Source organism: Siniperca chuatsi, linkage group LG13 (genome assembly GCF_020085105.1).
Source record: "Siniperca chuatsi isolate FFG_IHB_CAS linkage group LG13, ASM2008510v1, whole genome shotgun sequence".
NCBI lineage: Eukaryota > Metazoa > Chordata > Actinopteri > Centrarchiformes > Sinipercidae > Siniperca > Siniperca chuatsi.
In genome coordinates, this window is record NC_058054.1 from 24,056,550 (window position 1) to 24,073,773 (window position 17,224).

The window sequence follows — 17,224 nt, forward strand, 5'->3', positions numbered from 1 at the left end:
TTCTTAGTTGCATCTCACTGCCCTTTTACAAACCTTTCTATCTCAAAGTCCTTTGTTCTCGTCATCTTTTCTATGACAGGATGAGGATAACACTGTTGTTTCTCCAAAAGCAGTCTTGTTTTTAGCTTGACACCAATGTATTTTGGAGTGTATCTTATTGGTTTTGATAAGGGTCTCTCTACCCAAGGTCTTGAAGAAATTTTCCAAACCTCAGGACTTTGCTTTTTGCCTATCCTTCAGCTGAAGGTAAAACATGAAAAAACTGCAAATGGAGAATAAAGGTTTTCACTAGATGATATAAAGTGATATAAAACGCTTCAAGCCAGTGTTGTCTGTGGTATTCCTGTTTTATAACAATACTATAAAGTGGATTTTGATGGGAAAAAGAGATGGTTTATTGCATGTGAGGCTGACGGAAATGCTGTTACAGTGTAAAATTGTCCTGCTAGTGCATCAACAAAGAAGAACAAAAGTTAGTGTTACATGTAATTTTCTAACCTTGTTTGCTTCTGTTTGTCTCCTGCAGTTCAGCCGATGAGAAATTTCGCTGGAACAACCAAGGTAATATTTCCTCTTAAATGCTCTCAGTACATTATTTGCATTCCAGCACTGCACATTGCTGACAGTGATTATTACAATGGTGGCCATTGTAGAAATCCCCCATCATGCACTAACAAGATATCGATGTAATCCTGTAAAAGAACTATGGTTGCTGCAGCAGTTAAAACACTCAATCAAACTCTCTGCGCCGAATAAAAAAGGCTTGTTCTTACAAAAAACTCATGTCGCTCAAATTCCCCCACCATGCCTCAGCCCTTCTGACAGCTGAGTAAAGGTCAAACAGCATTTGCAAATAATTCTCAGCGTTTAGTTTAACTTGTTTGGAGAGCCAGATGGGAAGTGTTTTTCATAAAGGACAACAAGAATCAATGAGTGTGAGGCCTTTAGATGATTTGAAAGTCAAATGAAGACACCTCTCTGGGCTCGACAACTTCTTTGACAGCATTTTAGCTGAAGAAACACCACCCATGCATGACACTTAAGTCTCCCTCTCTCTCTCCATCTTTGTCAGTCATGTTGAGATGTATAGGGTGTTGAGACTAGATTGATTATCTGAGTGCAGGGTTGGCGACCTCTGCCAACAAAGAGGTGACTAAAGGTTTGTGGTCAAAACGTTTCATACTAAAGGCTGTCGGTGTCTGCTGCGGTCCCCATCTGTTGCACTGAAGCCCTAACCACTCGGCCTCAGAAAGACTAAATTTACTCTGTCACGAAAAAAGGAAAACCCTCCCTCAGTCCAATCAGACCTTTTGATCTCGTCATCACTCACAAATCATTAAAAACCCATCACTTCTGGATCACGCAGGTTTAAAAATGAGTTTTGGCTTGTCTGTGTGAGGGTGAGAGAAAATCCAGCGTAATGCCGCAGACAGCACTGGAAATGTTTCATCAACAGCATCAACATCATCAGTCTGCAATTGCGTCAGTCGAAGTCAATAAAATCAGCCTCCTAAATCCACTCACTAAGGCCTTTACTATTACCATCTCTCTCTCTCTCTCTCTAAGAGATTAATGTTGCTCCTAAGACTCATTTGTAAGGTTTTATCCCCCTTGGCAGCCCTCTCTAACTTGAAGACACTGGGCATGTTATCAGCCTCGCTCTGACAGACAAACGGCCTGGTATCTAAGTACAAGGCGGCGTTTCACAGACCTAGATCCCACAAGATTTGTTGCTGGATTATCAATTAGGTTTTTACCCTTGACCCGAGGTTTACCCTTACACATTACTCTAAAGTCTAATTGTATTTTGATGGGTCAGATGTGGAAGGTAATTCGTGTGGCCAAGGTTGGATTACCAACCAGGCAACTGTCTGGCGCCTCGAAAGGCCTAGGTTTACTGTGTCAGTAAATTAACTCACAGTAAATTATATAATTAATATTAACTCAAATCAGAGCCTTAAAGTATGGAGTATTATCTAATCTGAAGGCCCTGTCTTGTAGAGGAGCCCTGTGTAAATATATAGTTTTTTTTTTCAGTTTTTTTTTTCATTTTGCTCAGTTTTCACTCTCTGTTTACATGCTTACGGCATTGTCACTACAAGTCTTACCAAGCATGACATTCATCTTAAAAAAACATCTTAATAAAAATAACATCTTAAAAAAAAAAAAGAGCCTCAGTTCTGTTCTGGGACAGTTTTTTTTTATTTAAAAAACAACTTGAAATGATTTGCACTTTTTGCCTGCATGTCTATAGGTTTTCAAAACACAGTAAATATCTGTATATAAATGTATAGAGAAGAGTGTTAGCGTTCCAAGGTTTTAATAACCATGTTGATGGGACATTCTGAGCCTTAGTACTGTCAGACAATGTATTGATAGTGTAAAACAAACAATGTCCATTGTCACTGACTTTGTCACTCCTGTTATTTTACAGTACAATTGATTAATATTGGTATTTATTAGTATTTTTTACTTCCAAAATCCTACTGTGGACAGTAAGCATAGTTAGCTTAGCCCCCCTTTTTAGCCTAAATTTCCTTTTGGTGAAAGTGCGCCATGAAATGTCGTGCTGTATTAGCTGCTAGCAGTTCTTGTGTGCACTGTAACAGTAAGTTAGAAGAAGTGTCTTTTTTTTAATGATTTCTTAATGGACTTATGGATGTTAATCCTCGGTGGACATTGGAGATGCTGGTTCCCACAGTATGTGCATGATGCGATTTATGACGCAAATTGTGTCAATCAGTTAAAACAGTTAAGACCTTTTAATATTTCAGTTGATTTCAGCATTTACAAGGCACACATTCTTAAATAAATTTGTCTTACAAATGAATTCCACATACTACAAACCTGAGGCAGGACAGTATCCCATCATAGAAGCCCTGGTTGGAATCTGGGGCTCCAGGCTAAATATAATGAAGCTGCCATGTATAGTCGCAGGAATGGCGGGGAGGTCAGTGGGGGCCCATAGCTCATTTTTGCAGGATCCCCTATTGGGTTAATCCAGCCATGAGTGTGGCTTGAGTCCCGTGCTGCAGTGTAGAAGTATGGAGGAACAGACTGGAGGTGACAGAAGAAGCTGTGTCTTTGTGTCAACTCATGTTTTTTTCCTATCTTGTTTGTGCACATGTAGATGGACAGAAGGACATAGAGGAGGAGCTGACGACAGGCCTGGAGCTGGTGGACTCCTGTATCCGATCGCTCCAGGAATCGGGCATCTTGGACTCACAGGACACTTCTACAGGAGACAGTAAGGCCAATGTTATGATTAAGAGGGATTTTATTTAAGGGAGAATGAGAAAACTATTTCTCCTGGTAGTTTTCTTTACTGAGATGGCCGAGATGGATAGCTTAGAAGAGAGTAGGTAAAATGCAATCAAAGACAAGCAGGAATGGATATTCTGCAGAGCTGGAGTCTGCAGATTTTGGATGATTAACCTGTTGAATGTGTGTGAATTCACCGAGCAAATGCTGTTCACAAAGCCAGCCTGCACTATAACACTAGTGAGCAATATGGCGTTGAAAAGAGCGTGTTCAGTCCTTAAATAGTAAAAAGAAGACAGTTAGGTTACTTTTTTTTACATTTAATCAGGCCTGTGAGATCATTTCACTTAAGTACTTGCTCTAATTAGCATGTTCTGCTCAAAGGCTATTAGATTTCATCACATTTTCCAAAAGTGATACTTGACAAAATTAAATCATTTTCAGTAGAAGTATAGTATGAGTGGTGATCCACAAAATCTATACCACTTGTCTGTAAGTGTGTCCAGCATGATTATGTCTTTCCTTGGATTTTCTATTGATGAGAGTTCTTTTTCTGTGGGTTACACTTCTTTGTCTGTTCACCCATGGGGAATGTTTATGCTCATGCTAACTACTTCAGTTTACACCAAATGCACTTTTACGCACCAAACACAATCTTTAAATTAAGGTTTGGGCTACCAGACATTGAGCGTTTAGAAGACCAAAAGCAAAAGCTTTCATTAACTGCATATAGTCTGAACCAGTAGTTGGCAAAAGCAGAACTGAACTTAGAGCAGCTTTAAAAAGCCTTGACAGAAATGGTTACTAGACTAAGACAGATAGTAAGGAAAAAGGTTTCACACTTGTTGTATTGTTGTTTTATTTCCAGAGTGCCAACCAGTTGTTTATAAGAGCTCTCAGTGAGATCCTGAACTCCATATACCTCTCTGCTCCACTCTCATCTTTTTTCATTCGGTCCCAGGCATGATACCCATGTCTCTTGTATAGTCCTCATGGGAGAGAGGTAGCTGTCAGGAGACATGCGGAGTCGTGCCAGTAGTTTGATATGCTAATCCATCCTTGCTGAGGTGTCAGCTGGCCTGCTGTTCACAGTGCAGAGAGGGGAGGCACACACACACACACGCACACACACACGCACGCACACACATGCAAGTATACAGCACAGGCACATAGAGCCATAAATGTGCGCAGATAGACAGACATGCATAAATAATCACACATGAGGTGTGAATCATCATCATCATCAGGTATGAGTAAAAACACAGAAAGGTGTACAGGCCTGCATGCATAGGCTTGCTTATGCACACATGCTATCATTGCTAAGCACACACAAACACAGACACACATGTATGCTACTTGGAATGGTAGTTTTGTTTGATATTTTTGATGTTTAAATAACAGTTATGTAACCAACGACCCCTCTAGAAAAAAAAAGAAGAAAATAAAAAAGAATGAACGTGCAAGCAGGAGACAGATGGAGAGAGACAAAGAAGAAAGAGAGACAGAGCGGGTGACAAAGAAAAATTAGCAAGAAAGACAGAGAGCAAAATGACCAAAACAATGTAGCTTTAAAGTACCTTACGCTAAACCCCTCAAACAAACATTGATTGTCCAGTCATAGTTTAGAAACTATAACTAGGCACAGAAGGCTTGGCAAGTATTGGATTTCCCCACATGTTGACATCAGCATGTGGGGCTGTAGGAAGAGCGATACTTAGCATGTCCAGCTAACTAGCTTACTACCATTCTGCAGTAGTAACACTATTAAGTGTTACTTCCAAGACCAAGGATTATATCATTAACTAACTATATTAGTTTGTGGGGTTACAGGCTATGTTAAGAAAAATCCTGTTATGACCAGCACATCCACTGTGCAGTATTTCCCCACTGTGTGGAAGCCGGTCCTGGATGCTATCAGAGTCTACGCTAGTGGCTCTGTCTTGCTCTTTAATGGATAAAAGGAAGTTAACAGTCCAGCAACCGCAACCAATGTTAGCCAAGATAACGTTACACTTGCCAAGCAGTCCTCATCCTAAAGTCTAATTTTACATTTTTCCGTCTCATACTTAAAATACTAGTCCCACACTCCAATACCAGAACAATTATATTTCTTTCAATATCTCCTACTGTACATGAATGCTGACCTTTTGCCTGGGCCATCATGCATCTTTAGCCTATCATGTATGTAGCCATGAAGTGCATGTTTAAAAACCTTTTTATATGATTCTCATTTTAAAATGAGTCAGCTGGAAACATTAAAAAGTCAACTCGAGACCGTATTTTCGACCAACTCAGGGTCATGCTAACGTTAGCTTAATTAGCTAGCTAGCTACAGCTGATAACATCTGCCAGCGAATGTTGTCATTTCAGCTGGAAAAATTGACAGTTGTTGGCTAGAAATGGAAAGCTTGCTTTTGTCTACTTCTGTCCGGAATCAAGGACCCATTGTTTTAGAAATTACTGAGAATTTTTGGTGATAAATCTGCCACCATCTTCCAGCGAACATTCAGCTGGTAACGACATTACTTAACACAAAGCCAAATGCAATGTAGCATGAAAAGAAGCATTATACACATAGAACGAAATAAGTACGCACACACCTGCAAGACACACACACACACACACACACACACACACACACACACACACACACACACACTCAGCAGCAGAATACACTCCTTTACTCAAGTTGCTGAGCAGATTTGTGCGACACAGCAACAGTGAGTGTCTTCATGCTTCATGCTGGTGATGCTCACCAGTGTGCATGTTAATCTGTGTGTATATGGCTATGTTGTACGCAGCTATTTGGGACTGTTCATGCAGTTTTATGTGTGTGTGCCCGTAGGGGACTGCGCATGCCTCTACTGGGTATCTAAAAATAGACAACTCATGAAATATTAAAATGTGTCAATAGAGAACGCTAATCATGATGCGGAAGAAAAGCCACTCAACTTTTTGTGTGTGTGTGTGACAGAAAACGAGATTAGTGAGCTAGAGCAGGTCTATCAGGGTCAGACCGTCCACGACTACATGCATGCAGGTAAATGCAGATGTGGTGGGTGTTCATGCATGCGATCGTGGAGCAGGAGTGAGTGATACATATGTGTGTGTTTGTGTGTTCACTCAACTCTGAAAAGATATTAAAATGCATAGGCAGAGACCTTCTTATGGCACCCCATTACTTTCCTTCTAATACACTAATACACCCCTACCTCTTCCTACACACACACACACTCCCTCACTCTCTCACCGCAGATGGATTCAGTGGAGCCTTTAGTGTTTGCCATCTCGGTGATAATGTATTTATGAGGCCCTTCGTTTCCCTAAAGGCTCCACTACCCATATGAAACACACCTAAGGTGGCAAACAAAAAGTGTGGAAAACATCCCCCGGCTTTGTACACACACATCTGAGTTTGTGTGCATGTGTGCGGGAGTGTGTGAATCAATCTGAAACAGGCCTGGAGAACGAATTTTTTTATTGCATTATGTGTTTTTGTATTCCTGTGTGTGTACTCACCCAAGATGGGCCTGTGTTGGAAACGGAGGCCTTGACCTAGTAAACTCACCCAGCACCCTTAGCTTAATATCACTTTTAAATAATTCACAATCGCCAGCTACACTGCCTACAGGAGCCATTCGCTGTACTTTAAAGTGACTTTTCACTTTGGTTGAGCTTTACTTTCCAACGCGCTTATCCGGAGTGACTCCATTTGCCGTTAGCTGCTGACTTTATCTGCCCCATGCAGTTGATGTTGACCACTGGCACACTATGATTTTTCATCTCTCTTGTTTAATGATCACAAACAAGCAGTTTCTTCTTGTCTTATGTGCTTTTCTTGGTTTGATTCTTAGACTGCTGGCAAAAAAGTGACATCCGTGGAGATTAAAGGGACAGCCACTGTTGATGGAGGACAGCTCAACAACTCCTTTGAGAGTACAGATACTGAGCGCTAGGAATTTATAAGTCTATTTAGAGCTGATATAATGCAGTAAAGTAATTTTTCCAGTGCAGTGAGTTGTTTGTCAGAAAGGCAAACAGATGTAGTGGTTGTAAAAGTGGACAGAGTACACTGTATTTGCACTGCAGCAAAATGCTACTGGGAGACATCATGTTTTATGTAACATTTTGGGTAAAAAATGAGTTTTATTTCTGTAATTAAAGTTGTTGATGAGGCACATCATTGCTATCATCACCAAAAGTGAATTAATCAAGGGTGCATCAAAAATTTTACAGGGTTTTAATAAGAGGGATGGGAGAGTTTTGGCTGACGCACAAGCAGCTCCTGCCCTCCCGTCCTCCTCAAATGATTCAATTAAGGTCACTTCAAACTTTATGGGCCATCCAGGCAAATTCACAGTTTACAGTCTACAAAACATTCTATAAATGCTTTTTCATTATGTTTCATTTGTGTGTGCTATAATTTACATACAGCTTGTTTGTAATATGTGTTAGGCTAGAAATTTAATTATCCGTGTGCAAATCACGAGACTGCAAATGCCTCAGAAACATGAATGAGGCTGTGTGTAAAATTAGTAATGAAGCGTTTTATCACATTATGCTTTGGCTATATGTGTTTATGATGACAAACACATACGCAGTCAGCCTCTACTGTGAATCTACTATTAATCAGTTAGTTTTGTTACCACAAAGATCTGAACGTTTGCAGAGTTTCACAACAAACTGACATAATGCCCCCAGAGAAAATAAATTACATCCACTTTGACAAACTGACTCTGAGGCATCTAAGACAGATCAGCAGAGTTCATTTGATGTTACTGCAAGTCGGATTCCTGAACTGAAAAGTTACCATTGACTAACTGATTGATTTCATGGCTGACCAGCTGCTAGCTCAATGGTAGCTGACTGTAGGACTGGCCAGCTGGAGTCTGGCCGACTGATCTTTGGTAGATTTTGGATGAAAGCCTGAATGTGGAAGTGGAAGAGTAAGAGCTGTGGTAATAAAAAAGCTCCACTGGAAGGTGTTACACAGCAGTGTTTCAATGATTCTCACGCTTGAATTTTTACTGCAGTTGACAGATGACATTACAAAAAGAAGATGTGTAGAAGATAAGCTTAGTCATTGTTAATGTTTCACAAAATGACAAAAAACATGATAAATGTATCTACCTCTGAAGGAATAGTTGGGTTTTTGGTGGCTTTTTCTTTACTTCTTACTTACCTAAAGTGAGATGAACACCTGCTTTATATCTCAATGTAGTTTAAAGCTATGTTGAAGATGAGATTAGAGTGCTGTAACTTCACTGGATGTCTAAAGCTGGCTTTTCAAGATGATCACTGTGTCATAAATTGTTATCATACGTTATTGTCCAAGAGACATGTCAGACTACACGTTGGATCTTGACCAATCATAGCATGCTGTCTTCCATGACTTGTGTGATGTACACAGGCGATCAGAAAAGAGGTGTCAGGGACCAACTTCTTTGTTTCACTTGACAGCACCAACAGCATCATAACTCTTTTACTTCGCTGTTTTTACAGTTATGCATAGAAGAGCACTCAGTGCACCTACCGGTCACAGAAGTTGTCAAACTATGTGAGAAAAAGGAAAAAAAAAATCGTCATTTTTGTCAGAATGTCGTTAGACGTCCTAGATGCTGTTTTGCTTATTTCCCTCTAAGCCACACTACTGTTGTGCCAGACACTCATTATTTTTTCCAACACCCCACGTCTGTCAGTTTGGGTCATTATCAGACTAGAATCTGGTGGCACAAGTATTTGGTCACACCAGAAAGTGACAAAACAAAATCCATTCACACGTCCTTGTGTAATAGGTGGTACTGGAAGCTGCCAGCCATGGGCCGCAACTTTCCCGGTTCGAATCTGACCGGGGACCAGTTGCGTGTCACTCCCCTTCTCTCTCCCCTGTCAGAATCTCTTATAAAGGCATAAAGATTTCACTGTGTGACCTAAGGGATCGGCAGCAGCTGCTCAAAGAAAGAGAAATACACCTTGAAAGTTCTCCAAAGATACATGGGTGGTTTAAAGGAAAAGTTTGACATTTTTAAGCTAGCACTGCGAGTGGCCACTGGTCGCCAAGATAGTTCCAGAACGTAACTCGCCATGAAACCACATCTTGTTGTTTTTACATTTCTGTTTGTGTACGAATTAAACAAACAATAAGTTTTAGTTTTTGTTTTTTTTGCGTATTTTTGAACTGCGCCAGGTTAGCTTTCACTCGGCTACTTCCAGTCTTTATGCAGTCTTTAAGAAGGAGTGTGTTTTTAAATGGAGGTCAGGAACAGAGTGAGATTTCAGGGTCACAGAGCATGAGAGGTAAAGAGTGGAGAGAGGCTGGAATAACATAGTGGGTAAAAAGCAAATGTGTGTCTCGAAAAAGAGGACAAGGAATTCTATTTTATTCTATTTCAGCTTTCAGTCTTCTCTTTCTTCTCTTTTCTTCTCTCTTCTCTTCATTTCAAGGTCTGTTGCAAACTGAGACAGTTATATTCGTTGTATTCATATTCATTCTTTTCCCATTTAAAAAAAAAAAAAGAAATACATTGTATAACATGTGGGATGTAAACTGGGTTACAAAACGCCTTCAAGGCCATGAACAGAATAAATCTTTACACAAAGATGGACTGTTACAGAAGTAAAAGTCGCCTGAAAACAGTTATATAAAAGCAGCGTGACAGAAGTGAAACCAAGTCTCAAAGGTGGCTTTTGACAGGGATCAAAAAGTTTGTTTCAAATCATGACATAACCTCACTTGACATCTCTCCAACTCCAAACACAAATTCCTCTTATTTCTTCTCTCACAGAAAAATGCAGAATTGATTAGAATTTACACAAAGAAACAACACCAACAACAGCCATCAAGTATATCTTCGCTGCACAGGCTGAATGATCACGTCTTTTGATGTTACTCATTACCCTTTAATACTTTCTTACTTCTTCTCTTCTTTTTCTTTTTCCCATCAGGACAAGGACTTCTGTCCCAAAGCGCTTTGCAGCTCAACAACCAGGATGCCTATGCAGCAGCTGGTTACCATAGTAACCAAGGGCTGGCACTTGGGGAATCGGTCATGGGCCGCAGCGGGCAGGTTGGAGGGGCTGTTCATATCTACAACCAGGTATGCACATACACGTTTTTTTACTTCTTTTTCCTTGTTTCTTTTTTCCTACTTCCCTCCTTCATTTCCATCTTTCTCCACCCCTCTGCTTCTTTATCCTTCCTTTCTGCGTTCTCCGAATCTCCGCACTGTCTCTCACCCCCATTTCTTTGTTCACTCTCCTGCCCCCTTCTTTTCCTCCGCTCTCTCATCTTTCTCCACACTCTGCCCTCTCTAGGTGACATCCAGCCGTGCAGCTGCCCACTTAGTGGGAACAGACTCTCCCTCCCAGTCCCAGAGAGACTCATTTGCCCAGCAGGCCCATGGCAGCGCCTTCCACATGCCCACTGAGGGTGGATCTGCACCTGCTGGACCACCCATGTATTACTCCTGTGCCACTTTGCCTGCACAGGTACAAATCCCTGAACAGAATACTGTGATCCTTCAGTTGCTGTCTGACAGATGGTTTCTCCACTCCTCTCAGTAGTACACTATTGGTGAAATCCTTAACACTGCTATAACCGTGCTACAATCTGGTGGAACCAAAGAGCTTTAGTTACTCCGGGCTTGTTTTATTGATTTTATCATTTCTTATACACTGAGTAAATCTTTCGCATTTAGTTCAACTTTGGTGGTTGATGGTTTTGAGAGAGTTATTAGACAGGTGTCGACAGTACCAATACGTCTCTTGAATTAACTGTGTGAACTTATTGTCCAGTAAGGGACTGAGCTAACAAGCTTGCTATCTGTCAGTTGGAAAGCTAGCTAGCTCGGAAAGCTTGCTTTATTCCTCTTCAGTAACTCTTTAATGAATTAAATAATGTATAATGTGAGAGCAAAATGTCAAAGGAGAGTAGATGGCTCGCTACAGAGAATAAAGAAAGAAGCTTGTGTTGTGACTGACTAGCATTAGCATGTTCTTGCCTGGCTAGCGTGTTTGTTGTTAGCTTGCCAGCTACAGTAGTTCATCAACGAACCCTGCAAATAGTCCCTATGTCACCAAGCCTCAAGCGGCACCTATTTTGCAAGGACACGCAGATGAACTTCACTGTGTCACTTGTGGGGACCAGCCTTTAAGTGTGGTGAATCTTAGAGCCACCTTTCAAACCAAGGCATTGACCTTTTAATGACGTTTTGGTGGCATATTCCTTAAAGAATACTACAAGGTAACCCCTATGAATGCTTATCATTTCACCAGCTTTCAAAGGCGCAATATCTGTTAAACGTTTTTTTTCCCTTCCCAGGTTTAAAACACACAATGCAGCATAGCAGTTATGGCTAACTCAAATCTCAAATCCACCAAATCTCTGTTGCCAAATTACTTGTCACTTTTTGACATATCCTGCTGACAGAGAAAAAAACATACTTTGTTGACAGATGTAAAAATCCTGCAAGATAACTGTATACTGACCTAATAGAGTGAACTCGCCCTCACACACATTAGTCTTGACTTGCAGAAGATTACACCACTCCACTCTTTTGGGTGAACCTTTTCACTACCAAAGTATTAGTTAAATTTGTGGCAGATGTTGAGTGCTTTATACACTACAAACATGGTGCCTCAGTGCGTACTGCTGTGCCGACTCTAAATCTGTCCTAAATCACTGCTATCGTGGTAGCAATGGAAGAAATAGCTTATCCTGCATATTTCTTGCAATTAGTACAATGGGTTTATCAACATTGCAGCCACAATGCAGCAAACTTGTATTCAATTCTGGCCTCTTAGATGATTTACTCTTTTATTGCTTCTTTTGCTGCACTGCGATGAATTCTGGGCTCAGAGTTTAGGACTTTAAGAACATTGTTAATCATGTCTTAATTTAAACATACTGGCACTGTTCCACTGTTTCCTTGGCATCCTCACTTCCGCATGTCTTGATCACGCTCATCTAAATTAATGGAGTGTTTAAAATTGTACGTTTATCTCTGTAACTGCAAGACCTTGCAAATGTTTCTTCAACTTATTTCCCCAGTTGGAACAAAATGAAAATGCATGTTTAGAATTCTGAGGGAACATCATTTGGCGGCCCATTGCTCGCATTCACATTTCAAGTTCATTTGGTTATAAAAGTTCAGAGTCATCCCTTCATGTTTGGTCTGATAACTCCAAGCTCTTCATTAGGATGTTATCACAGATTAGAGTCTATGCTCTCTGGTTTTCCAGCTCCGGGGGGAGTTGTTCATGTCTCTGGAAATAATTATATGAATAAGAAGTGTAGATGAATATTTAAAGTGAGTGACATTCCCCTTTAATGAAGTACAACTCCTTCTATTACAGCGTGTGAGCTCCCCTCTGCAGGCGGTGGGATCCCCTACCAAGCTGCAGCGCCTGGGATCAGCCTCCTCTGACATGCCCAGCTATGCCACGCTACAGAGGGTGTCCTCGCCCAAACAGTCACCCAGCCGACTTGCCAAGTCCTACAGGTTGGTTCAATATCAGTCTGACCAATTGATTTAATAAGGGCTTATTGTTATGAGCACATTACGTAAGTATTTTACTGGTCCCAAACAGTGACTGTATATAAAGATGGATAACATAACACCCCAAAAGTGAAGCCAAAACATCTAGATTACCCCCTGGTGGCTGGCTGCAGTATAGGTCATAAACCCCGCCCCCTTCATGTTAGCGGATGGGAAACCAAACAAAAAAATCAAAGTACACATCAAATACATTTTTCCCAAAGATGGTTTCTGTCATTTTAGATAGTTCTTATCACGCTGATGGATGTTCAAGTGTTTATTTTTCTGATAAGTTTGGTTCTAATTAGTTATTTGATGCTATAAAAAGGGGGTTTCACATCATGATTGACAGTTGAGCCCTGCTGGGTGTATGGGCGGGACCTCGATATCGCGGCTCCAACTCCGATCAATACTGCACAGACTCTGGCTCCAAATGGCGTCACCAGTGCAAGATGGCAGCGCCTGTATCTGGGATATTTTGGCTTCATTTTTGTACAGTGGGAGGAAGCGGAGACACATCTTTATATACAGTCTATGGTACCAAAGCACAAAAGAATATATCTGCAGGGGTCAATATGGTTGTTTATTTATACCAATGACTCAACAATTACTTCATGTGGTGCTGAGATTTCTAGCTTTAAAAAACACTTTCTAGCATGTAGTCTGTTTCACAACAAAACTCCCTGCTTCTATTAGTCATGTTACACTCCAGTGCTAATAGTAGTAGTTTTACATTGTACTTTATCATGCCTCCGCCTGCCTCGATATAAAAAAAAATGCTGAAACCAATTTAAGTAGTGCTGCAACAAGCATTGCAACAGATGTACTGCAAATGTTTGCCTGAATATAGTATAAACATGGTTAAACGATTAAGGCAAAGACCTAGAACACAGGTCTGGTCTTTGTATAGCTTTATGTCCCTATACTTTTCTAATGCCTTAGATTTAGATTTTGAAAGCATTGGGCTCACAAATTTTTGGGTGTTTGACTTATTCAAAGAAAGTCTTTTCTGCAATTGGTCGGCCTAACGTTTTACCCTACCACAGACTAACACACATAATACACGTAATGGTCTACAGAGTTCTATGCAATGAATGGGGGGGTTTGGTGCACAACTTATGACTAATAAATCTTTAATGAAGCTCCTGAAGTACAGTTTTTACTGTACATTGAAAAAGACATACAGTGTTAAACCCATAATAAATTAGATTAGATTAGATTGAACTTTATTGTCATTACACAAGTACAAGGCAACGACATGCGCAACAAAAAGTAGTATAAAGTAGATTGCTGGTGGGCCAGTCATTACAAGCTCATGCTGTGTATCCAAATGTACAAAGAACTTTATCTAAAATTGTCGTGGCGGTTCCAAAATTTCCAAAGATACCAAACATCGTATGTCTGAATTTTGGGGAAATGTGTATAAAATGATGCACACGACATCTAAAATACATCTGTTTGATGGAATTGTGCAGCCAGTCTTGGGTTTGAATATTTCACTCAATGTATGTATATGTAATGTATAGAGCTGGAACTAGCTGATATACTGTAGAATATACAGTACAGTTTCATTAGTCCCTCCCAGTCTAGTAAACACCCATGTCTTTCAAACTCCACCCCCCCAGTTTTTAACGCAGGCTTTCTGTTAAAACATTGTAGTCTTCAAGCCCAAACCATTTTATTTTCTCAGGCTTGACAAAGCTCCTCCAGTGCTACAGATCAGATTTCCACCATCCATCTCATTCTGGGAAATGTTCACTCTGGACACAAAAATTACAATGTGACAAAACTACCAACCAAACCTTTCCATTTCCTCCTCCTGCAGCACCTCGTCGCCCATCAACATGGTAGCATCGGGTGCCGCTGGCTCCTCCTCCCCCCTCCCCATGGCAGCCTCCCCAGGGGGAAACCACACCTCATCGCCCATCCACCAGCTTAGCTCGGTGGTGGGCAGCTATGCCACCCTGTCGCCCACCAAGAGGATGCTGCATCACATCGGAGCTGACAGCTACAAGATTTCCCATGAGCTGTACGCCAACGCAACCCTGCAAAGGCCTGGTAGCCTGGCAGGTAGAGGTCAAGACACTTTTATTATTACTTCTTTATATGTGGATGTGTGAAATGCATTTGTGTCATATATCCTTTTTAGGGACATGTCCATTTTAAATGTATTTGAAATATATGTAGATAGTCCATTCTAGTCATTTGATTCCAATTTTAACTATTTGTGGGTAAAAAATTTGTTGATGGAAACTTATGGACAGTTGTTTTTTGTTTGTTCTTACTAGAACATTCTTACTAGACATGTACCTGCCATTACACATTACATTAGTGCAGATGGTACTTAATGACCAATCTTATTAATTGTGTCAGTTCAGGATTTGTTTTTCAACAGCACTTAGTATAACCTCAATTTCCGTTTATTTGACATTCCAGTTTTCATTTTTAAATACAATTTGGTCTTTGAGATTATGAATAATGGGGTTTCTCCAGGACCTAAAGTAATATGGCATTTCTGAGGCAGTTCCAATATGTTAGTTCATGATGGTAAAGGTCACATGAACCCACTTTCCATTTATGTCTAGTTGGTATTCATCAGCATGAGCACAAGGATTCAAAAGCAAAACACATATTACCAAATATTTGATTACATTGGCTTAAGATTGTATCTAAAATGTATTAGATTGCAAATGGACTCATGAATATCCGAACAATTCAAGAATGAGATTTGTTGTCTGAGGACCCTTATAAAATCAGTTTTATAGTGCCAGAGTTTGGCTTTGTTTTGGGCCTTTCAAAAGGTGGATTTGACATTTTGAAATGTATTTATTCTGATTATAAAGAGTACGGTCTAGACCTGCTCTATAGGAAAAGTGCAATGAGATAACTTATGTTATGAATTGGTGCTATATAAATAGAATTGAATTAAATTTAATTTAGTTGAATTAAAATGTGCTCATGTTAAATGTGAAGTGATTCATTTAAAAACATCCATTGCCTGATTTTGATCACAAATTAAATGGCTATCCTGATTTGGTTAAGATATTAATATAATATCACAACCCAAATAGTGTCACACTTTCGTGCCAAATGTCATATTTTTAATATGGTGCAAGTTCTGCCAGGCTGGCGGTGGGAAGTTAATAAAACGGTTCACCCAAAAAAGAAAAATCATGCCATTCATTCACCTGCTTGAGACCGGGGGAGCTGTGCTGATGTTTGTACGATGACCAAACACTGAGTGAGCTGCTGTAGTTCTAAGAGAATGCCTGTGTTACTGTAATTTACAGGTGAACTATTCTAACTATACTATATTTAGCTCGTATTATCAATTGGGTCCTGCATTATTACACATCTTGTGGCCCTGTGTCAAACTCTAGTTCCAACACGTATTATTTCAGTTTATATTGTACTCACATAGTGCATTTTCCTAAATGAAATAAAGTTTTGTTTTTTCAAATTACCACAAACATACCGACATACAGAAAACCAGTGGCCAGGAAACATTCCAGTATAGGAGTAGTGGTTGGTTACTAGGTCTCAAATGTGCAAAACATAGGTAATGAAGCAGCCATCTATAGTTTAAATAAATATGAACACATTATTCAGATATGAACAGAAAATGCGTTCCGAACAGATCAGCATCCAAACTTTTGCAGTAATATTAAGTGATATTAGATTGACTTTTTTCTTTTTTTGAAGGTGGGGATCAAACAGAAATCGTGCTTTAATATTTGATTATTTTAGGTACATGGCTAAAACATTATTATTTTGTGTATTTTGTTGGCAGCAAAACATATTCATATGCATAGGCGCCTGAGCAACGGAGCAAGTGGAGCAAATCCATCCCTATTATTCAATTAGGGGGAGCAAAGTTATGGTTTTACTACCCCACTTTTTGTCTTTTTAAATCATCATACAGTCCTCCAGTCAGGTGATTGTATTTACGCAGCCTCTATCAATGATCGTTTTACTATTTTCAGGAACTGACAAAAACAAGTAATAAAAAAACCCACACATTTTTGGACCACCCTTTGAGTCAGTTTGCAGTTCAGTTTGATCGTTTGCCTCTGCACGCTTTGGCTGTCAATCACACTCTGTCAGTCCATACAGGAGTCTGACTGTTTACAAAGGGGAGAAACATGCCGTTTAGCCTAACTGCGATCATGGACTGAAAATAGAACATAGGAAAAGTTAAGCTATCGTACGTCGAATGAACCTGCTTGGCTCACTGACTCCAGCCAAACTTTAAATTAGCTAAAAGTAGGATTGTAAAGTCGGCGAAATGCTGAACCGATTTGCGATCGGCTAGGATTCGGCTGTGGAGATGCAAGGATCGCAAAGTGTAACATGGCTATTAATATTTCGCATTAGCCCTGTTGATTTTATTATTTGGGATGTAGTGGAGGGAAAACGCACATAAACGC

At 40.1% G+C, this 17,224-nt stretch overlaps 1 protein-coding gene across 17 annotated transcripts in view; it reads left to right on the forward strand.

Annotated features, from left to right (window-relative positions):
• The window catches only part of ctnnd2b (catenin (cadherin-associated protein), delta 2b), a 185,118-nt gene that overhangs the window by 89,521 nt on the left and 78,373 nt on the right, over window positions 1–17,224 (forward strand). For 11 of the 17 annotated variants that reach the window (XM_044218779.1, XM_044218781.1, XM_044218782.1 and 8 more), the window contains 6 exons: window positions 527–561; window positions 3,131–3,247; window positions 10,207–10,358; window positions 10,576–10,749; window positions 12,616–12,761; window positions 14,623–14,873. In XM_044218779.1, coding sequence (XP_044074714.1) covers window positions 527–561; window positions 3,131–3,247; window positions 10,207–10,358; window positions 10,576–10,749; window positions 12,616–12,761; window positions 14,623–14,873 — 875 coding nt within the window. The remainder of the gene's footprint in view (window positions 1–526; window positions 562–3,130; window positions 3,248–10,206; window positions 10,359–10,575; window positions 10,750–12,615; window positions 12,762–14,622; window positions 14,874–17,224) is intronic. The other 6 variants (XM_044218780.1, XM_044218793.1, XM_044218783.1 and 3 more) reach the window with 1 other exon arrangement.